The sequence below is a fragment of the Trachypithecus francoisi genome, unplaced genomic scaffold (genome assembly GCF_009764315.1).
Source record: "Trachypithecus francoisi isolate TF-2019V2 unplaced genomic scaffold, Tfra_2.0 Lachesis_group16, whole genome shotgun sequence".
NCBI classification, from domain to species: domain Eukaryota; kingdom Metazoa; phylum Chordata; class Mammalia; order Primates; family Cercopithecidae; genus Trachypithecus; species Trachypithecus francoisi.
In genome coordinates, this window is record NW_022681461.1 from 89,800,214 (window position 1) to 89,822,665 (window position 22,452).

General features: G+C 43.3%; 2 protein-coding genes across 11 annotated transcripts in view; one reads left to right on the plus strand and one right to left on the minus strand.

The window, feature by feature from the left end:
- The first annotated feature begins 370 nt into the window (after window positions 1-370).
- On the plus strand, window positions 371-21,453 carry EXOSC3 (exosome component 3). Of its 3 annotated transcripts, none has more exons than XM_033238059.1 (5): window positions 389-694; window positions 752-1,172; window positions 1,855-2,004; window positions 3,798-3,949; window positions 5,368-5,814. In XM_033238059.1, the coding sequence occupies exons 2-5, from the start codon at window positions 849-851 to the stop codon at window positions 5,567-5,569; spliced, it is 828 nt and encodes a 275-aa protein (XP_033093950.1). In that variant the 5' UTR covers window positions 389-694; window positions 752-848; the 3' UTR covers window positions 5,570-5,814. The 3 variants fall into 3 exon arrangements, with proteins under 3 accessions (XP_033093953.1, XP_033093950.1, XP_033093952.1); XM_033238061.1 differs by lacking the exon at window positions 389-694 and adding an exon at window positions 21,282-21,453 and having other exon boundaries at window positions 842-1,172; window positions 5,368-5,590; XM_033238062.1 differs by lacking the exon at window positions 3,798-3,949 and having other exon boundaries at window positions 371-1,172.
- Window positions 1,688-22,452, minus strand: part of TRMT10B (tRNA methyltransferase 10B) — a 29,277-nt gene continuing 8,512 nt past the window's right edge. For 5 of the 8 annotated variants that reach the window (XM_033238046.1, XM_033238048.1, XM_033238051.1 and 2 more), the window contains 6 exons: window positions 21,448-21,572; window positions 18,517-18,669; window positions 16,741-16,819; window positions 16,010-16,077; window positions 10,002-10,125; window positions 7,374-8,739 (listed from right to left, as the gene is read on the minus strand). In XM_033238046.1, the coding sequence (XP_033093937.1) occupies window positions 8,633-8,739; window positions 10,002-10,125; window positions 16,010-16,077; window positions 16,741-16,819; window positions 18,517-18,669; window positions 21,448-21,572 (656 nt within the window). In that variant the 3' untranslated portion in view covers window positions 7,374-8,632. Of the gene's footprint in view, window positions 1,979-3,525; window positions 3,720-7,373; window positions 8,740-9,970; window positions 10,126-16,009; window positions 16,078-16,740; window positions 16,820-18,516; window positions 18,670-21,447; window positions 21,573-22,452 lie in introns of those variants that run through there. The other 3 variants (XR_004443662.1, XM_033238047.1, XM_033238050.1) reach the window with 3 other exon arrangements.

Below are 22,452 nucleotides of genomic sequence, written 5' to 3' on the forward strand. Positions count from 1 at the left end.
TTATTTTATTTTTGTCTGTTTTCTAAATGTGACTAGATCTCTAACAACTAAGAAGGTTTTATTTATTTTTTAAAAAGTACTTTCCCTGTTAAAAGGTGAGCCACTCTTCTGAGGGCAGAGTCGGAAAGAAGGGTGCATAAGCCCACCTAGCATCCGATTTCCTTTTTTCTTTCTTTTTTGTTTGTTTAACAGGGTCTCACTCTGTCCTCCATACTGGAGTGCAGTGGCGCCACCTTGGCTCACCGCAACCTCCGCCTCCTAGGTTCAAGTGATTCTCCTGCCTCAGCCTCCCGAGTAGCTGGGATTACAGGTGCATGCCATCACGCCCGGCTAATTTTTGTATTTTTAGTAGAGACAGGGTTTCACCATGGTGGCCAGGCTGGTCTTGAACTCCTGACCTCAAATGATCCACCCGCCTCGGCCTCCCAAACTGCTGGGATTACAGGCGTGAGCCACCGCGCCCGGCCCCAGCATCCAGTTTTCAAAGGCCCTCTGCTCAGCTTCCAGAGATCCCAGGAAACTCTAAGTGGGAGCATCTCGTATCCCCACGATGCGACCGGTCACAAAACACGCGACCCGAGACACTGAAAGTGGAGGCTTCTTGATGGATCAAGTTGCGCAGTTCTCATACCGACCGGCGGCCAGGCTGTAAGATAGGTGGTCGGCTACAGACACAATCACAGCCACCTTGGACAAGGACCCGTGAGCTGACGGCCATTAAGCTTCATAAACTGGTCCAAATCCAATGGATCGCTACTGCCGGAAACGGAAAGTCCTCAAGGGCGGGTGTTGGAAGCAGAGCGGAAGCGGAAGGAGGGTACCGGAAACGGTGTTTGGTGGCGCCCGCGATGGCCGAACTTGTGTCTGTTGCAGCTGACTATCTCGCGGGCAGCAGGGCGCGCGCTGCACGCACTGTACTAGGTCAGGTGGTGCTCCCGGGTGAGGAGCTGCTCCTGCCGGAGCAGGAGGACGCGGAAGGCCCTGGCGGTGTGGGAGAGCGACCGTTGAGCCTGAATGCTGGAGCGCGCTCGCGGGTGCGCGTTGTATGCGGCCCGGGCTTGCGGCGCTGTGGGGACCGCCTGCTGGTCACCAAGTGCGGCCGCCTCCGTCACAAGGAGCCCGGCAGTGGCAGCGGCGGCGGTGTTTACTGGGTGGACTCTCAGCAGAAGCGGGTGAGCTAGGACTCCGGAGGGGTGGTGCGGCCGTGAGAGTGATAGCCCTGGTTTGAGAAGACCTCCCAAAAGAAGAAGGGATGGGATCCTGAGGCCCTCTGTTGTTCAGGCAAACCTAGAGCCACCGTAGTCTTGTGCCCACTTCTGCATGTCCGTTAGAGGGACCGTGAACAATAGGAACATAGCCTGAGAAGGGCGACCAGGAGAGAAAAACGTTTGGAGACCGTGAGTCATGATTATAGTCTTCAAAACCCCAAACGTCAGGGAGCAGCAGGCTTGCCCATTGAAGTCTCAGAGGGCAGGACCAGGCTCAATGAGTGGATGTCATAGGGAGTTAATTTCTCCTAGAACAGGTAAGAACTTTCGTATAGAAAAAATTGTCTAACTATGGAATGGGCTTCCTTGGTTGTAAGGATTCCTTTGCCACTGAACTTATGCCACAAAGCTAGGGACTTACTGGTTGGGGTGCCGAAGAGATAATGGGGTTTGGACTCAATTAACAGACTACCAGAAGCTGCACACCTGACACTTTATGATGTGATTTTCTTTTACCGAAAGTGGCATATGATCAGATTTCTTTCTCTTTAATGACAATAAAGTAACCACGAAGGACTTGCTGAAGGTATCTTCCAATGATATCTTGTCATTTATGGCTGTTTTCTCATTCTATTTCCTTTTGTAGTATGTTCCAGTGAAAGGAGACCATGTGATTGGCATAGTGACAGCTAAATCTGGAGATATATTCAAAGTTGATGTTGGAGGGAGTGAGCCAGCTTCTTTGTCTTACTTGTCATTTGAAGGTGCAACTAAAAGAAACAGACCAAATGTGCAGGTAATTATGGGAGCCTTTGGTTTCAAAGTAAGAAACATCCATTCCCTAGAACACTCAGATATCCAGAAGGCTACCTGAATTGTCTCCAAAGCATGACCTAGATCTTTGAGCATGTATATAATTGCCCCAGGCTCCAAGAGTTTCTTCAGATGGTGCAGGATCAGAGCCACAATTTTTTTTTTTTTTTTAACATTTACAATTTATTTTACATTGGCTACATTTGTTCTTGGGATGTTTCATTTCTACTGAGTTGAAAGGTTGTATCTGTCATCACCATAATTCGTTATGTCCATATCCTTGGGACAAGGATGTCAGCTGTAGGCTTAGAGGAGGGACAGGTGGTGCAAATTGACATTATCAGCTATCCATCCCTCCTGGCTGTAGGTCCTAGGAGCTGATAGAGGAGTAATACTGTTACCTTAGGTTTTCAGGTTGGGCTTTTCAGGTAGCATAGCCACATACTTCTTGTCTATCCAGCCCGAAATTTAGTGATTTCTTTGCCTCTTCTCATTTACTTCTCATGCAAATTTATTTGCTTAATCCTATTTTATCCTATTTGATTCTGTCTCTGATTTTTGGCATGTCCATCCCTTTATCTCCACTTTGCAAGTTCAGGCTTTAGCTCCCTCTTGACTGGACTCAGTCACTTCTTCATTAATCCTTGCCTCCATGCTTTTACCTCACCATCCAGGGTTTTGAGAGCTGACATCCTAACACGGTTACTTTCTCGAAAAGGAAAAACAAGATTCTCCAAAATCCACAGAATTCCTTGGCATTACACTCCAGGTGTCTTTCCTCATCCCTAATTATATCCTTCATACAGCCACACTCGAATCACACCAAACGCCATTAGACTCAATTCCCTGCCCTTATTCCTTTGCACATGCTGTTCCCTCTGTCTTGATTGCACTATCCCTTCACAGCCTGTGGAACACATTCTCATCCTTTGAGACCTAGGCTAAACACGACCACCTCTGTAAAGCCATCCCCAGTTGTGACTTTTCTCATATTTTTGCTCTAGCACTTACTGGATTTAGCCTCGACTGAGGTTTGTTTATATGTACCTCCCCACTGCCCTCCAAGACCAAATGCTTCTGAAAAGCAGAGAATGTTTTGTTCCTCTCTAGTTTACATAGTCACCAACAAACAGTGGGTACTTAATATGTTTTGTTGAGTGAACAGAATTGAGTTCACTCTCCATTGCCTCAGTTTCATCCCTTTGAAGTTTAGCTCTGAGGTTTTTAAGTAAATCTTGCAGGGAGAAGTGTTAGTGAATTATTGTTTTGCTTTGCTTTGAATAATTTGCATGCCGGAGTTCCTCTCTCTGTAAATCTATAATTCTCTAGGGTAGTGCCACCTAACATAACTTTCTACAGTGATGCTGTTTTGTATCTGCACTGATTAGTATGGTAGCCACTAGCTGTTGAGCACTTGAAATGTGGCTAACGCAACTCAGGAAATTAATTTTAAATATCTAATTTTAATTAATTTAAATGTAAGTTTAAACAATTGGCTACCTACCATATTGGACAGTGCAATCCTAGAGGTGTTCTCTGGCCTTGAGATGGCTCCTCGTCTGTGATTTCCTGGTTGGTGAAAGGGAATGATACATGTGTTCCTTTTTTTCCCCAAGACTCAACTTCAAAGTGACTGTGGGAATCCTGTAGTACAGTCAGTCCCTTAGCCACAGAACTGTAGGTGGCTGGCATTGATGCCTGTGAGAAAGAACCAATAGCAGCACCTGTAGAGTAGTTTGCTGAGAGGAAATGAACTGGTTTTTAATATCATTGTAGGTTGGAGATCTCATCTATGGCCAATTTGTGGTTGCTAATAAAGACATGGAACCAGAGATGGTCTGTATTGACAGCTGTGGACGAGCCAATGGAATGGGTGTCATTGGACAGGATGGTCTGCTTTTTAAAGTGACTCTGGGCTTAATTAGAAAGTAAGTCCTGATGTCTGCTGCCTTGCCTGCCTTCTTTTATAATTATACATTCTTGGAAAGTTGGTTAATCTCCAGGATTCAGATTATTTGTAACATTTAAATTTCTCCTCAAAGTTAAAAATCAATATCCATTGTAACACATTTGGAAACTCATTAATTTAATCCTATCTTCTTGGAAACATCAGATTCAGATGTGTTTGGCTGTGTAGCTTCTGGTGGGCTAATACTTCATGCTTTAAGCTCTTACTCTGTATTCATGTCTTCCCTCCCAGGCCTGTTCCTTAGTTGACTCAGCCCAAATGTGAAAACTGGCCTTTCCCCTGTTCTGAGTCACTTGAATATAGATGCAGTCTGCAGTTGTACAGAATTATCAAATTTTTCTAATTATGGGGGTCACACGCAGCTTAGATGGTGATGTTCAAGGTTATGTAGCCATTCACAGAAGGCTTCTGACACTTGGTCCTGGTAAGTTTAATAGTTCCCACTGAGGCAGATTCTCTTTTTGGTGTTTAGAAATTTACCCACCCAAAGCTGTGCCATATTCAGGGGCTTTACTCCTAGAGCCTGTGAAGTTCAGAGCTATCTTGTATGCCTCTCCTTGCTACATATCCTAAAGATCTGGAGAATTAAGTTTGGACATCAGAGAAGCATGCTATTAACCAAGAAACATGTTATTAACTAAGCACCACCCTTATGGTTTGAAAGAGCCAATGTTCCTCTCCAAGTACTGAATTTAATGCAAGAGAATAATATGGTCAGGAAAGTAAGTTTAAAGGCCGGGCGCGGTGGCTCAAGCCTAATCCCAGCACTTTGGGAGGCCGAGACGGGCGGATCACGAGGTCAGGAGATCGAGACCATCCTGGCTAACACGGTGAAACCCCGTCTCTACTAAAAATACAAAAAGCTAGCCGGGCGAGGTGGCGGGCGCCTGTAGTCCCAGCTACTCGGGAGGCTGAGGCAGGAGAATGGCGTAAACCCGGGAGGCGGAGCTTGCAGTGAGCTGAGATCCGGCCACTGCACTCCAGCCTGGGAGACAGAGCCAGACTCCATCTCAAAAAAAAAAAAAAAAAAGAAAGTAAGTTTAAAGTGTCTTTTAGCACTGTAGGTAACAAAAAAGTTATGATTCTCAGTCTAGAATTAAAGTGCTCTAACAATCTAGTGGAATGACTTTCACATTTTTTGCAAAGTTGGTAACCTAGAGAGTTTGACTTCTTCGTAAGGGATAGCCCACCTCTGTGATCTCTGATATACCTTTGAACATTGTAAAGTTTCTTGGAAGGAGGCAGCAAATGTCATCATGTGCCTTGTTCTTGTTGAACAACTATGGAGAACTCAGAAAAGGAATCACATTCTAAAGGAGACCCCGGACACACTTTCGCCGCTTTATTAAATTTCATTTCCTTTTCTCTTCCCACTAGGCTATTAGCTCCAGACTGTGAAATCATACAGGAAGTGGGAAAACTCTATCCACTGGAGATAGTATTTGGAATGAATGGAAGAATATGGGTTAAGGCAAAAACCATCCAGCAGACTTTAATTTTGGCAAACATTTTAGAAGCTTGTGAACACATGACGTCAGATCAAAGAAAACAGATCTTCTCCAGATTGGCAGAAAGTTGATATAGGTGGACTTTTTTACAGGTCAGTTGATGCAAAAAACTATGGGTTTCCTGGGGAATACTTTTTTCAGGTGAACCTCTCCCCATTTAAATACTCAGAAGATAAGGTGTGAATGTATGTATTATCAGAGTCCTAAAGTATTTTTATAAAAGTAAGTTACTGGTTTTCACCCACGCTTTAAAGAGAAAATCATTGCAAAATCATATTTTTTGTTTCTGTACAATAAAGTTTACTAAAAAACAGTATTATGGTTTAGTTGGAGTTAACTCCCTTAGTATTGCTACAGCTTCCATAATTAACTGGAAGTCAGCAGTAAAATAATTTTCTGATTATAATAGTAAGCCAGGTTCACCAAAGGAAATGCAGACTACATGAAAAGTATAAAGCAGCAAAATGTCACCTGTAGTCCCATTATTCAGGGGGTGAGTATATAACAATGAAATACTGTGTGTTTTCCATTTACCAAGTATTGTGTTTTGCATGGATTAACTCCTTTATTCTTACTAACTGCAGAAGACACTTATCCTCATAATTGAAACGGAGGCACAGAATTTAACTTGGCCTACATTCTCTGTATGTTCATCAAATTGAAATTATATTATAGCTTATATACTACTTTGTAATATACTTTTGTCTACTTCAAACAGCGTGATACATTTCACAACTTCCATTAAAAATTCATTAGTCACATATTTCATGTTATAGGATATTTTTGATGTAGTATATTTGATGTATTTTGATACAGTTTATTATTATATAAATAATGAGGATTTCTGAATCTGGCCAAGTCCTATTTTGCTAAAATCATTTCCTAGGAGCTAAGCATAGAAAACTCTTCTATGCTATTTAGTATATTAACCAAAACCTTTAAAGGTAAAAAGATTGCCGGGCGATCCACATCAGTGATTCTTGGTTTCTAGACCTCTTTGAGAATATGTGAGATACAGATCCCCTGAAGCCTATCCATAGAAAGTCCTTTTTGGATGAAAGAGATTATAGAACTCATTGTTTATATGTTGATGAAGACCAAGGAGCTTTATGTGTTCCTAATGATGTTTTCTGAGGACTAGGCAGTTTTTTTTACTTCAATAGCTTTTAGGGCTACAAGTGGTTTTGGGTTACGTGGATGAATTGTATAGTGGTGAAGTCTGAGGGGTACCAATCACCTGAGTACTATATATTGTACCCAATATGTCGTTTTTTTTATCCTTCCCCTTCCCCCTTCTGGGTCTCTCTGTGTGCTGACCTGTAGCTTAGCTCCCACTTACAAGTGAGAACATTTGGTATTTGGTTTTCCATTCCTGAGTTACTTCACTAAGAACAGCTTCTAATACTATCCACAAGTTGCTGCAAAAGACACTGGTTCTTTTTTATAGCTGAGTAATATTCCATAGGAGATATATATATATATATATATATACCACATTTTATCCATTCATTGGTTGATAGGTACTTAGGTTGGTCGCATATCTTTTATGATGAACTGTCTGGCCAGTTTTTAAATAAAGATACTGGTGTAATTTATTAGGTGATCACAGTTCCTTAGGAATTAAATTGTGAAGGGGAGGGGACAGAGCAGAGAAGTAATCTTTTGGTTCTTTTGAGTTATTGAATGCATTTCCTGAATTTGCTAGCTGCTTAACTAGCAAGTTAACTAACCCAAACTGTCAGAGTAACTGAAGCAAATATGTCCAACTGGGACATAAGGAACATGAGATTTGTGTAATAAGCAGGTTATCTAACATGCTCATGTGTCAAAATGTAACACTTTCTAGCCATTTTCAAGACAGACTTTTATCAATACTGTGTTTGCTTTACAATTTAATCTGTTACAAATAGATATGAAGAATCTAGTTGGTACCAGGCTCAGAGAGGATAGAAAGATAGGTACACAGATCTGTCCTGTTAGGATCCTGCCATTAGGAAGAGAAGTCCTCCATGTACATACTCCACAGGGTAAGAGCCACAGGAGGGAACAAAATGCTATGGGGACTCAGTAGGGATAGGTCAGAACAGGCTGGATCCTGCAAAGCTTATTACAGAGCTGGGAGATGATGAGCATGATCAGACAAGGCTGGAGAAAGTCATCCAATTTTATGATGCCAGTTTACTGAATATTAAACTCTTGATATAACCATTTAAACAATTTCAAGAGGTCTCTCACAAATAGATACACAACAGTTCAATTAGCACATCCAAAGCCATGTGGTTTTGAGGCTAATTCCTTGTTACATAAAATTTTTTTTTCTTCTTGAGACAGAGTCTTGCTCTGTCGCCCAGGCTGGAGTGCAGTGGCACGATCTCGGCTCACTGCAACCTCTGCCTCGCAGGTTCAAGTGATTCTCCTGCCTCAGCCTCCCGAGTAGCTAAGACTACAGGCACGTGCCACCGTGCCCAGCTAATTTTTACATTTTTAGTAGAGACGGTAGTTTCACCACATTGGCCAGGCTGGTCTGGAACTCCTGACCTTGTGATCTGCCCGCCTTAGCCTCCCAAAGTGCTGGGATTACAGGCCTGAGCCACTGCGCTCACCACATTAACTTGTTATTACTTATCTGGACACTTGTTGTGAGCCAGGCACTATGGGAAATTAAAAAGCATTAAATGTGGTCCTGGACATTAGCTTACTGTGAAGCTCTGAGAAGATGTCATGCAAAGGCAATTATGTGCCACTGCCACCCTCTGCCCCGCTCTTTGGTCAAAGTAACTCCAGCACCTCACTCCTGCAGCTGCAATTTTTTTTTTTTTTTTGAAATGGAGTCTTGCTCTGTCACTCTTGTCACCCAGGCTGGAATGTAGTGGTGAAATCTTGGCTCACTGCAACCTCCACCTCCCGAGTTCAAGTGATTCTCCCACCTCAGCCTCCCAAGTAGCTGGGACTACAGGTGCATGCCATCACACCTGACTACTTTTTGTATTTCCAGTAGAGACAGGTTTCACCATGTTAGCCATGCTGGTCTTGAACTCCTGACCTCAGGTGATCTGCCCACCTCGGTCTACCAAAGTGTTGGCATTAAGGCGTGAGCCACCACGCCTGGCCACGCACCTGCAATCTTAGGCCCATCATTCCACTGAATTCCGAAGAACATAGCCTTTTCCTGAAGTAACTCCTTTCTTCAATGCTTCAGGCCAGTTGCGAGTCTCTAAGTAAGTCGACAGGATATCAAACACTGTTAGAGAGTAAACAGAAAACACAGTGACCACACAGAGGAAAAAAAGGATGAGTAAATGAAATGAAAAGGATGTTCTGTAATATTTCATTGAACCTATTCTGCACCATAGGTGGTACTAAGGTCCTGCGGAGAGAGAGGCAAGGACACAAGCTCTGCTTACTCTCAAGGACCTCAACCTACTCAGAAAGATACAGGCCTGTAGGGAGTAACAGAAAGGAACACAGTAAAATGGGAACACAGAAGGGCCCTGCCATGGCCTGGAATGGGGAAGGAAGCCAAGATGTTCCTGAACTGAACCCTGAAGATCAAACAGGAATTCAATGGTCAGTGAGAGGTTAAAAGCAGGTCATTCTAGGTCAAGGGGACAATTTCTTTCTTTTCTTCGTCTCCTCCTCCTCGTCCTCCTTCTTCTTCTTACTCTCTGTCTCTCTCTCCCTCCCACCCCTTCCCTTTCTCTCTCCTTTTTTGAGGCGGAGTTGTGCTCTTTTTGCTCAGGCTGGAGTGCAATGGCACGATCTCAGCTCACCACAACCTCCGCCTCCCAGGTTCAAGCACTTCTCCTGCCTCAGCCTCCCAAGTAGCTGGGATTACAGGCATGTGCCATTACACCTGGCTAATTTTGTATTTTTAGTAGAGACGGGGTTTCTCCACATTGGTCAGGCTGGTCTCGACCTCCCAACCTCAGGTGAACCGCCTGCCTCAGCCTCCCAAAGTGCTGGGATCACAGGCATCAGCCACCACACCCAGCTTTTTTTGTTTTTGTTTTTGAGACAGTATCACTCTGTCACCCAGGCTGGAGTGCAGTGGCGTTATCTTGGCTCACTGCAACCTCCACCTCCCAGGTTCAAGCGGTTCTTATGCCTCAGCCTCCAGAGTAGCTGGGATTACAGGCGCGTGCCACCATGCCTGACTAATTTTTGTATTTTAGTAGAGATGGGATTTCACCATGCTGGCCAGGCTGGTTTCAAACTCCTAACCTCAGGTGATCCGCCCACCTCAGCCTCCCGAAGTGCTAGGATTAAAGGCCTGAGCCACTGCGCCTGGCCAAGGGGACAATTTCAACTATCTTTAACATAGTTGGTGACAAGGAAGAAAACAAAGAATGCCTCTTGGTGGCCAGAATATGTGTCATGAAGTGCATGGAATAAAGTCCAAGCACATCAGTCACAGAGGAGACTGACACAAAGGCCACTTAAACACAGTGCAAAGCAGCAGCACCAGAACTCACACATGCTGGATGGGGGCCGTGTAAGAAGTACCTTGATTGATGGCCAGGATCTCTGAATGATAGTTTTTCCCATTCTGGTTTCTGACCATGTATTCCTGGATTGGCAAGCGTGCGGTCTTGACAGAGTACTCCCAGGCCTTTTGAAATGTCACCTTCTGTAAATACAGTTAAATCTTTTTCTTATAAAAATTATCCATGAGTATATTCTCAATGTAATACAGCTTTAAAAATAAGTACGCTATTGTGGAATGGAAGAAACTGCAGATAATGAGTTAACTGTCTCAAGAGCTTATGTGACAATATCTTACTTTTGGGGGGTCACTTATCCACAGTCCTCCACTCACTACCACTTAGAACCAAGAGGGAAATAAGCAAAAGAGGCACATCTGCAGCTACAGCAGACATCAAAAGGCCCAAGAAGTCAAATCAATCAGAGCCCATTCTGAGCCCTAACTCAGTAAGACCCAATTCTGGATGTCTGGAACTTCCAGCTCATTGCCAAAAGGCAGCATCAAGAGAAAAGGTAGACAAGATTCAAGACAGGTGCACCACTGCAACAAGTGGCATTAAGGTGTGAGAACAGACAGCCCAATTAAAAGAAAGGGGCCAGGTGCAGTGGCTCACACAACACTTTGAGGCCAAGGCCAGAGGACTGCTTGAGCCCAGGAGTTCAAGACCAGCCAGGGCAACATAGGGAGACCCTGTCTCTACAAAAAAAAAACATTAACAGTGTGCTGGTGTGTGCCTGTAGTCCCAGCTACTCTGGAGGCTGAAGTTGGACAATCACTTGAGCCTGGGACATGTCAAGGCTGCAATGAGCTGTGATTACACCACTGCACTCCAGCCTGGGTGACAGAGGAGACCCTGTCTCAAAAGGAAGGGCTCTGAAAACTGCAAAAAGGAGTCACAAAAAGTCCATCAACTTGAGGCCATTTAGTGGCAAAATACAGAAACTGATGTCCCTTTATAACATGTTCCTCAGTCATGAAGTCCCTCAGACTGAGTCTTGACTCAGTCAAATTACATTGCTGCCTTGTAAGAAGCACAGGAAAGATTTTCCACCTAAGATTTCAGGATTAAAGAGAAAGGTTCAGATTACTGGGATAATTAACATGCCAAGGCTTGGAAGCGGTCTCAATAGTGAACTATCTTACTTTAACCACCCATCCAATGTCTGTCTATTCTCTATGACTTCTCCTCCAAGAGGCCATGTGGCCACTCAATGAACAGCTCTTGTGACAGGGAGTTCATGAATCCTGGGACAACCCACTCAACTTTGATAGTACCAGCTGATAAGAAATTCTTATTGATCTTGAGCCAAATTCTCTGTTTTCTCTGAGACTTCCACTCATTCATCCTAGGTCTATTCCCCCAAGGCCAGACTATGCAAGTAAGATGGCCATTCACAAACCTGAAGGCAGTAATCATGCCCCTAGGAATCCTCTGGTCTCCAGATTGTAGCCTCAGTTCTGTCAACTCTTCTTTGACTATGACTTAGTTTCAAGTCCCTTCATCATTCAGGGCAAGTTCTTCTGAACTTGTTCTAAGCTAGTCAATATCATTTTGTTTACAGTCCCATAACTGACTGGCCATTATGAGTGTGGTCTAACCAGGTGGAATACAGTGAAGTGGACCTAATACCTTTTTGGTGCTGACACCTGCCTCTCACTCACATGAAACAAAATTTTAAGAGAGAACTTCCAAAAATGTTTTAAGAGATGCAACTCTGATAAGACAAGGACTTAACTGAAAGGATAAAACTCCTTTGCATATATGAGCTATGATACGTTTTATAAAAAGTCATTCCTTTTTTTTTTTTTTTTTTTTTGAGACAGAGTCTCGCTCTGTCGCCCAGGCTGGAGTGCAGTGGCCGGATCTCAGCTCACTACAAGCTCAGCCTCCCGAGTAGCTGGGACTACAGGCGCCCGCCACCTCGCCTGGCTAGTTTTTTGTAATTTTTAGTAGAGACGGGGTTTCACCATGTTAGCCAGGATGGTCTCGATCTCCTGACCTCGTGATCCGCCCGTCTCGGCCTCCCAAAGTGCTGGGATTACAGGCTTGAGCCACCGCACCCGGCCAGAAAGTCATTCCTTTATCATCACTTTGAACTAGAGTACAGAATTCAAAATTAGTAGGATATTTGGGTGTTGCCCTAGAAGAGCTTACAATTTAGTTTATGTTCTTTGCACAATGATTCATAATAAAATGAATCTCCTTGAAGAAATGTTGTTCTTAGCTTATTTCTGTGAAGAAGCCAAACTCCAATAACAACCAAAAAGTTCTAAACATCTCACGAATCTTCCAGTTATTTTTCAGTTTACAGGTGGACAGATAACACAACATGTTAAAACTGCACATCTATAAGTCATGCACTTCTCACTGACCCTCTGAACTTAACTGCCTCAAAAAAGGGACTGTTGGCCAGGCACCGTGGCTCGTGCCTGCAATCTCAGCACTTTGGGAGGTTGAGGCAGGTGGGTAACTTGAGTCCAGGAGTTTGACACCAGCATGGGCCATATGGTGAAACCCCAACTCAACAAAAAATTAGCTGGGCTTGGTAGCACCCACCTGTGGTCCCTGCTACTTGGGAAGCTGAGGTAGGGGGATCAATTGAGCCTGGGAGGTTGAGGCTGGAGTGAGCTGTGATTGTGCCACTGCACTCCAGCCTAGGCAGCAGAGCAAGGCCCTGTCTCAAAAAAAGAAGGGGGGGCTGTCACCCTGCTGCAGGTAAGGCTAATAAACTTTTAATTAACTATTATTATTATTTTTTAGAGACAGGGTCTCACTGTGTTGCATCACCCAGGCTGGAGTGCAGTAGTGTGATCACAGTTCTCTGCAGCCTCTAACTCCTGGGTTCAAGTAGTCCTCCAGCCCTCCAAGACTTTTTTTTTTTTTTTTTTTGAGACAGAGTCTTGTTTTGTCATCGGGCTGGAGTGCAGTGATGCAATTTCAGCTCACTGCAACCTCCGCCTCCCCGGTTCAAGAGATTCTCCTGCCTCAGCCTCCCGAGTAGCTGGGATTACAGGCACACACCACCATGCCTGGCTCATTTTTATATTTTTAGTAGAGAGAGGGTTTCACCATGTTGGCCAGTATGGTCTCGATCTCTTGACCTTGTGATCTGCCCGACTTGGCCTCCCAAAGGGCTGAGATTATAGCGTGAGCCACCATGCCCGGCCCAAACTTTTTACTTTGAAATATTTCAAACCTAAGAAAAGTTCAAAACAATAATACAATCAATATTCATTCCTGTAATCTGGACTCACCAGTTGTTAATATTTTGCATTTTTTCTCTCTGTATATAAATACGTATTTTGGGCTGGACAAGGTGGTTCATGCCTGCAATCCCAGTGTTTTGGGAGGCTGAGGCAGAAGGATTGCTTGCAGCCTGGAGTTCAAGACCAGCCTGAGCAACATCAAGAGACTTCGTCTCTAACAAAAATACAAAAAAAAAAAAAAAAAACATAGCTGGCCATGGTAGCATGCGCCTATAGTCCTAGGTACTCAGGAGGCTGAGACGGGAGGATTGCTTGAGACCAGAAGTTCGAGGTTGCAGTGAGCTATGATCGCACCACCTCACTCAGCCTGGATGACAGAGCAAGACCTTGTCTCAATAAAAAATAATTTGCCGAACCATTTGAAAGTAAGCTGCAGACATCACAATGCTTCTTCACTAAATACTTAAGCATGCATCTAAGAACAATGACATTCTCCTACCTTACCACAATACCATTTTCACTTCAAAGAAACTTTTTAATAAATCTCTAATTTCACTTAATACACAATCTATATTAAAATCTGCTCAACTCTCCCCAAACTGTCTTTTATAAAGCTTTCCTCTCAATACAGAATTCAGACAGGCTCACATGCTGCATTTGGCCATTACGGTTTTTTAACCATTTTTTCTTTTCCTAATTGTTTTGTAGAGATAGGTTCTCACTATGTTGCCCAGGCTGGTCCCAAACTCCTGGCCTCAAGTGATGCTCCTGCCTTGGCCTCCCTAACTGCTGGCATTACAGACATGAGCCACTGCCTGGACGAACCTCTTTTAATCTAGAACAGCCTCCTGCCTCAGTTAAGTCCAGTCCAATTGTTTTGCAGAATGTCCCACATTCTGATTTGTCTGTTTCCTCATGATTAAATTCAGCTTAACCATTTTCTGGGCCAGGTGAGAGGGTTCACACCTATAATCCCAGCACTCTGGGAGGCTGAGATGGGAGATTGCTTAAGTCCAAGAGTTTGAGGCTGGACACAGTGAGACGCTGTCTCTACAAAAAAATTTAAAAATGAGGTTGGGCACAGTGATTCACACCTGTATCCCAGCAATTTGGGAGGCTGAGGCAGGAGGATTCCTTGAGTCCAGGAGTTTGAGACCAGTATTGGCAATGAAGTGAGACCCTGTCTCTACAAAAAAATTCAAAAACTAGGCCAGGCACAGTGACTCATGCCTGTAATCCCAGCACTTTGGGAGGCTGAGTAGATTGCTTGAGTCCAGGAGTTCAAGACCAGCCTGGGAAACATGGCGAGACCCTGTCTCCACAAAAAATATAAAAATTAGCTGGGCATGGTGGCACATACCTGTAGTCTCAGCTACCCAGGAGGCTGAGGCAGGTGGTTCGAATGAGCCCATGAGATTGAGGCTGCAGTGAGCCATGATCACACCACTCCAGCCTGGGCAACAGAGTGAGACCATGTCTCAAAAAAATAAATTAAAAACTAGCTAGGTGTGGTGGCATGGGCCTGTAGTCCTAGCTACTCAGGAGGCTGAGGTGGTGGGAGGATTGCTTGAACCCAGGAGTTCGAGGTTGCAGTGAGCCATGATCACTCCACTGCACTCTAGCCTGGGCAACAGAGCAAGGCCCTGTTTCAAAAGGAAAAAAGAAAAAACATTTTCTGGCAAGAATACTTCACCTCAGGAGGCAGAGATTGTACCTCTATGGGTGATACTAAGTTTGGTCAAGTTTGGATAAGATAGTGACCACCAGAATGCTTTATTGTAATGGTAAATCTTTGCCTTTGTTATCTGTAGGGTGATACTTTGAGACCATGTAAATAGCCAGTTCCTCCACAACCTTTCTTTCAACTGTCTGAGTCAATGGTTATATTAGGAGTGACAAAATGATGATTTTCTAATTCTATTATGCATTTCTTATTAGCTGGCATTCTTCTGTAAGCAGCCCCTGCTCGTTTTTTAGATGATCACTATGGAGTCATGGAACACTAATGTTTTTAAAATAAATTTAATTAAATTAACCTATCATCTGTGCTAAATATATGTACATCTCATACATACAGGAACAAATAGATAGCACACATCTACATATATATAAAATATACCCACACGTATTTTGTGATCATATAATGTCTCAAGAAGGATACACAAGAAAACTTGACATTGGTTGCCTCAGAGGAATGGAATTGGAAGACACAGGTAGGAAAAAGACTTATTTTTCATTCTACTCTTTTATATTTATATATTAATCTTTATTATTTAACTTATCTATGTAATATGTTAATTAGTAAATATAAACAAACATCTTGACAAATAGCTATATAAAAGAAACATATTTCAAAATTCCAGTGACACCCCAATTATTCCTCTAAAACTCCAACAGAAAAAAATGTGGATAATTCTAGGAGTTTGAAGTTTTGGGATAAGACTATTTCAGCAGAGAGGTCAACGTGAGAAGGAGCAAACTACTCTCTCAAAGAACAAACTGCCAGTAAGAATGTTGAGTCGATGCTTACTTGTCAAGATCAGAGTTATCCTTGCAGAACTGTAGAGAGAAGCTCAACAATGGCTATTTATGTAATTACCAAACAGTGCCCAGTCCAGTTCCCAAGTCTTGATTTTGCTGACATTGCTCATGAGGAGAGAGGGAACTTCACCAGCTAGAGGGCCAACCTCCTGGGGATGGCTTTCTTCCTATTCCCTCTGAGTTCTTAGATCCTCTAGATGAGATTATGACAGAGCACATGCCTCTAAAAGTAAGCACTGCTTTTTAAAACACAGATGTTGGGGCTGAAATGTATACTTACCTTCTGAATGCTTTCATCCACAAGCCCACCGAGGATGTAAACTTTGTTTAGATCAACATCTTCAAGAGCTAATGAAAAAATGAAGCCAATGAGATCAAATCTGTTTTATAATTTCTAAATCCAAAGAAAGCAAAATGAAAGAATTATTAACAATAAAAGTAGAAATTCAATAGAAAACAAAAAGAAACTTGCTCAATAAAACCAAAAGCTAATTTTCTAAAATGGCCAATAAAACAGACAAACTGTTGGCATAGCTAATCACGAAAAAGGGTAGCAGACCCAAATAAACATTAGATTCAGAAAGGAAACAAAATTAAAACTACAGAAGAATGTGAAATAATTATATGAGAATACTGTGATCAACTGAATACCAATATATTTAAAAATTACGTGAAATGAATGATGTTCTAGGAAAAAGTAGATCTAACGTTGATCCAAGAAGGGCTAGTGGGACAGCTGACCAAGGATACTGGGAAAGACTGGCAGGCAGTACACAAGGCCCGGATGAGGATGGAAACCCTAAGTCTGTGTAGCTGTGAGCCACAGTAAGACATATCAAAGCATCCAGCAAGGCACCTGCCCACAAGAGGAGCGCAGCTCATGTGCATTACTTTTTTTGGGGGGGAAGAGGTGTCCTTCTTGAGGGGCTTTAATAAATTCTGCCACAGGGAATAATAAAACACAGTGTTAGGAACAATGGGCTATACGAATCCATGCATTCAACTACATACCATGTTCTGAGTCAGGAGTCAGGTACACAAGGGTTTCCAGAGGAAATAAACTAAAGCAGTCTTCTTCTTTTATATCTAGCTGAAAACGCAAACAGTCCAATGTTAAAACAGCTCACGGCCGGGTGGGGTGGCTCACACCTATAATCCCAACACTTTGGGAGGCTGAGGCAGGAGGATCACTTGAGCTCACAAGTTCAAGACCAGCCTGGGCAACATGGTGAAACCCAGTCTCTACTAAAAATACAAGACAATTAGCCAGGCATGGTGGCATGTGCCTGTACTCCCAGTTATAATACATAGGAGTCTGAGATGCAAGGATGGCTTGAGCCCAGGAGGCGAAGGTTGCAGAGAGCCAAGATCATGCCACTGCACTCTAGCCTGTCTAAAAAAAAAATGCTCAAAGTTCAACAACTAGTTACTGGGCTTCAAGTTTCTATCAGGCACAGCTCTAGGTTTATCAAGGAACTGCATGTGTGACAGATTGACAGCTGCTTCTCAGAAAGTACTTAGTTAGGAGGGAAAGTAGACACAGACATTCAAACCTATTTGAAATGAGATAGCGATGTGGGGTTCTGACAGAGGTACGGGGAGCATGCTCCAGGACTACCGATGAGGGAGTAACAACATCAGGATGACCTTCTGGGGAAGGAAATGCTGGAACTGGGTTTCTGAAAGGAGATTTTTTTTTTTTTTTTTTTTTTTTAAAAAAAAACAGGGTCTGGCTCTGTCACCCAGGCTGGAGTGCCATGGCACATCTAGGCTCACTGCCACCTCTGCCTCTCAGGTTCAAGTGATCCTCCAGCCTCAGCCTCCTGAGTAGCTGGGACTACAGGCACGCACCACTGCACCCAGCTAATGTTTGTATTTTTAGTAGAGGTGGGGTTTTGCCATATCGAACTCCTGAGCTCAATCCACCTACCTCGGCCTCCCAAAGTGCTAGGATTACAGGCGTAAGCCACCGTGCCCGGCCTCAAAAGAGATAATACTAACATACACAAAAGGAGAACTCAAAACTGAGGGAATCACCTAAGAAAGGCAAGAAGACAGGAAAGTAAGGGAACTATGTGGACCTGTAAAAGGAACTGTTTGGCTTCTGTAAAATAATCATTTAAAAAAGTATATAGAAGAAAACTGGAACTAGCTGCACTGCAAGAGAGACTGTGAAGACAGTAACAGCAAAACAGCTGGCTGTGCAGCCCTGCGCAACGCACCCTTCACATTCATCTTCCATGGACCTTCCTGGGGAAGGCCACAACTGCTCAGTCTCAGCTACACAATGCAAACACACTGGGCATTTTCAGTGACATTTCTGAGAAACTCATCTGGATTCTTGCATGTATATGTATCACTAAATATATGAGATCCTAAAGAGAGGTGAAAAGTACCCTAGTACTCCCTAAAACTTACCTTAAATTTGCATTACTTCTAAAAGGATTCCTTCTCTTCCCCCAAAACTCATGTTTCCCAATTCACCATTAATGAGAACAAGAAAGGAGTCATGGCATTTCCCAAAAATATTCCTGGAGTATACAGTCTAGCATAAAATATACAGGATACAAAATATAGTCCTAGACTCTGGTAATAGTACTTTGCCAATGCAGTATAGGAAGATGAGAAAAAATTTTAAATGTAAGACCTAATGAGAGGTTCTGAACTTTTTAGACTTCAATACTGAAAATATAATATCATATATATGAAAAAGTAAAAAAAAAAAATACTATTACCCACAGAAACTTTTCAGACAACAATTGAAATAATATGCAAAAAGAGACTTACCAGGTAACTAGAAAATCCATCATTCATCCTCACACACTCTTCATAAAGGGGACTGTCTATTGTGAATCCAGTGAGGCAGATCCAAAATGGCCTGTCAGCTTGTTTGTTTGAACCATACAACCTTCGAATCTGTCCAGCCAGTCTACTCAATTCCTTCAAAGAAGTAAGAACAACTCAGGGCGAAAACATGGCAACTCACTCTAAATTAGCTATCAAGAAATGGCTACAGTAAGTTCACTGAACGCTACTCCAGAAAACCCCATGAACTAGGAGTACATGTGTGCGTATGTTATACCTTATGGTATCACATCTTACAAACAAAAGATAATGATACGAGTCCGGAAACAGTGAGGTAGTGGAAAACTAAGAATTCGCCCTCCTGCTGGCCCTGCTGTTTAATATATGAAAATCTTATTTTAGCTTTTATCTAAAATCTTATCTAATACTATTTAAGTTATTAAAGAGGTTTGATTAATATATAGAAATGTTTATAGAACATCAGATAAATTTGGTACCTTCTTCCTAACTTCAGGAGATGCAATAGGATTGGAAGTTTTAACTTTTACCCTGAATCACAGACAATGCTCTTACATAAAAGCAGTTTCACAATTTAGCTTGATTTGTTGGATAGGAGAAAAAGACTCTGGGTTTGATTTAATCCACTATCTTAACTAAACAGTATGGAATTTTTTTTTTTTTTTTTTTTTTGAGACAGGGTCTGGCTCTGTTACCCAGGCTGGAGTGCAGTGGTACAATCATAGCTCACTGCAGCCTCAAATTCCTGGGCTCAAGTGATCCTCCTACCTCAGCCTCCTGAGTAACTGGGACTACAGGTACAGACCACCATACCTGGCTAATTTTTAATTTTTTAGAGACAGGTTCTTGCTATATTGCCTAGGCTAATCTCAAACTCCTGGCCTCAAGTGATCCTCTTGCCTCAGCCTCCCAAGATGCTGCGATTATAGGCAGGAGCCACTGTGCCCAGCCTAATAGTAGGGAATTCTTGGTTAACATTTTTAGAGGGCTAGAGTTAGAAGTTTCAGGTAAGAACCTCAGATCTGCAGTTTTCCTAACTTATTTGAAAAATATGCAAACACTAGCACATACAATAGATGTCTGAAAAGAGAGTTTAAAATTTACATACTGTGATATAAGGCCTAAATTTAAGGCCCAATATTATGTGCTGCCTTGACATCTGTCAAAACTGGGAATACTTCAAATAGCCTAATAGTAAGCTCCCCTCCCAACTCTGCTCCCGTAGATAAGGTCTCCTAGCTTTAAAAAAAAAAATCCTGGCCGGGCGCGGTGGCTCAAGCCTGTAATCCCAGCACTTTGGGAGGCCGAGACGGGCGGATCACGAGGTCAGGAGATCGAGACCATCCTGGCTAACATGATGAAACCCCGTCTCTACTAAAAAATACAAAAAACTAGCCGGCGACGTGGCGGGCGCCTGTAGTCCCAGCTGCTTGGGAGGCTGAGGCAGGAGAATGGCGTAAACCCAGGAGGCGGAGCTTGCAGTGAGCTGAGATCCGGCCACTGCACTCCAGCCTGGGCGGCAGAGCGAGACTCCGTCTCAAAAAAAAAAAAATCCTTTTTCTCAAGGGTCCAAGGCATAGTCTCTGTTTATCCCTGAGGAGTGAGTTTTAGTTCCCTGCCAGCCCACGGAATTCTCCAAACAAGCCAATCACATCCTATAGTAACCAGGGGGCACCTCACCCCCTAGATACTACAAAGCCCACCTCGCACAGCCCCTTGTTGTTCATTCTGTTCTTGATTACAATCCCCACTTGGCCCTGTATGGTATACAGTATCTTCCTCCCCTGGGTTGTAAGTATATGAGACTCATGAACTGCTGTGAATCGCATCTGTCCAGTGTCAGGTGTCATGCATTCTGCCATTCCCAGAACTCTAGCGTGGGAATCCTTCCCTCATCAATGTGGTGAATGAGCATCAATTAAAACACATACATTGAGGCTGGGCACGGTGGCTCACGCCTGTAATCCCAGCACTTTGGGAGGCAGAAGCGGGCAGATCACCTGAGGTCAGGAGTTTGAGACCACCCTGGTCAACATGGCAAAACCCCATCTCTACTAAAAATACAAAAAAGTTAGCTAGGCATGCCAGGCACGGTGGCTCACAAGGTCAGGAGATTGAGACCATCCTGGCTAACATGGTGAAACCCCATCTCTACCAAAAATACAAAAAATTAGCCGGGCATGGTGGCAGGCGCCTGTAGTCCCAGCTACTCGGGAGACTAAGGCACGAGAATGGCGTGAACCCAGGAGGCAGAGCTTGCAGTGAGCCAACATCGCATCACTGCACTCCAGTCCAGGCCACAGAGTGAGACTCCGTCTCAATAAAAAAGAAAAAAAAATTAGTCGGGTACGGTGGTGGGTGCCTATAATCCCAGCTGCTCAGAAGGCTGAGGCAGAAGAATCGCTTAAACCCGGGAGGCAGAGGTTACAGTAAGCTGAGATTGTGCCATTGCACTCCAGCCTGGGTGACGAGAGCAAGACTCCATCTCAAAAAAACAAAAACAAAAAAAACACACAGTTGCAAAAAGTTCTTCCACCAGCTAATCTTCCCACAACGTGCTACCAAGCAAATACTCCTCTTCCCAAAGATTCAGTGTCTGGAAAACTGAACCTGAAAGGTTCCATCCAGACCGAGGACATCATGAACAAAGAGGCAAAGATGTTGGGCCTGAAACAAAAGACAAGGTAAAAATTTGCAGACTAAACCAAACTACAAATATTCTCTTCCAGATTCTTTACAACAGCCACCTTGGAACTTAGTAATCCAGTATAGGAAATCAAACACTTTCCTAGTTTACTAAGGAATCCCAGAAGCTGGAGTTGGCCATATTCTTCGTGAAAGCTGCACCCTTCTGGGCCTCCCTCATGCGAGCAGGAATTCCAGTGGATGTTCTACCTTCTTTGACATGTGGTGGGTCATACTCAAATCGATACACAGTCTTGGTCCTGAGTGTTTGGCTTCCAAAAGTTTCTCTTTGGTTAGAGCTCTCAGGAAACGTTTGCTGTGCTGGGGACAGATGCCTAAAGCAGAAATATCAGAAAGAAATAAAAGGGGAAAACCAGAGGAATAATACTATATAAGAAACAAATCTCCCTAGCCAGGTGAGTTTTGTTTTTGTTTTTGTTTTTTTTTGCATATAAAGAGAAACTTGATAGTCGTATAAGGTATTCGTTCATTAGGAGATTTACACATAGCAGAGCAGGGAGGAGTATGGGCTCTGGAGCACACAGCAGGGTTTAAATCCAAATTCAGTTTGTTCACTGATTAGCTAAATTATCTTGGGCATAATTATGTTACTTAATTTCTCAAAGACTCAGTCTCTTCACCTACAAAATGGCTCCTCTCCACTGAGGTAATCCATGTAAAATTCTTAGAACTGAACCTAGCACAGAGTACTGAATAAATGATACTGTTGCTGGTATCATTCCATCTATTCTGAGCTTATAAACACATACGCTAATTAGACAGCCTATATTTGAAAAGCAACCTTAAATTTTGCTTTTTTTTTTTTTTTTTGAGATGAGAGTCTCACTCTGTCACCCAGGCTGGAGTGCAGTGGCTCAATCTCGGCTCACTGCAACCTCCACCTCCCGGGTTCGAGATTCTCTTGCCTCAGCCTCCTGAGTAGCTGGGACTACAGGCAACTGCCACCACACCTGGCTAATTTTTTGTGTTTTTAGGAGAGATGGGGTTTCACCATGTTAGCCAGGACGGTCGTGATCCACCCACCTTGGCCTCCCAAAGTGCTGGGATTACAGACGTGAGCCACCCCGCCCGGCTGCAAATTTTGCTTTCTTTGATGTTTTGATTTCCAAGAAAATAGGACAGTGGGTCCCACATCCCAGATGCTTCTTTTTACTCAAACAAAATTCCTACTCTCCTTGGAACATGCAGACACGT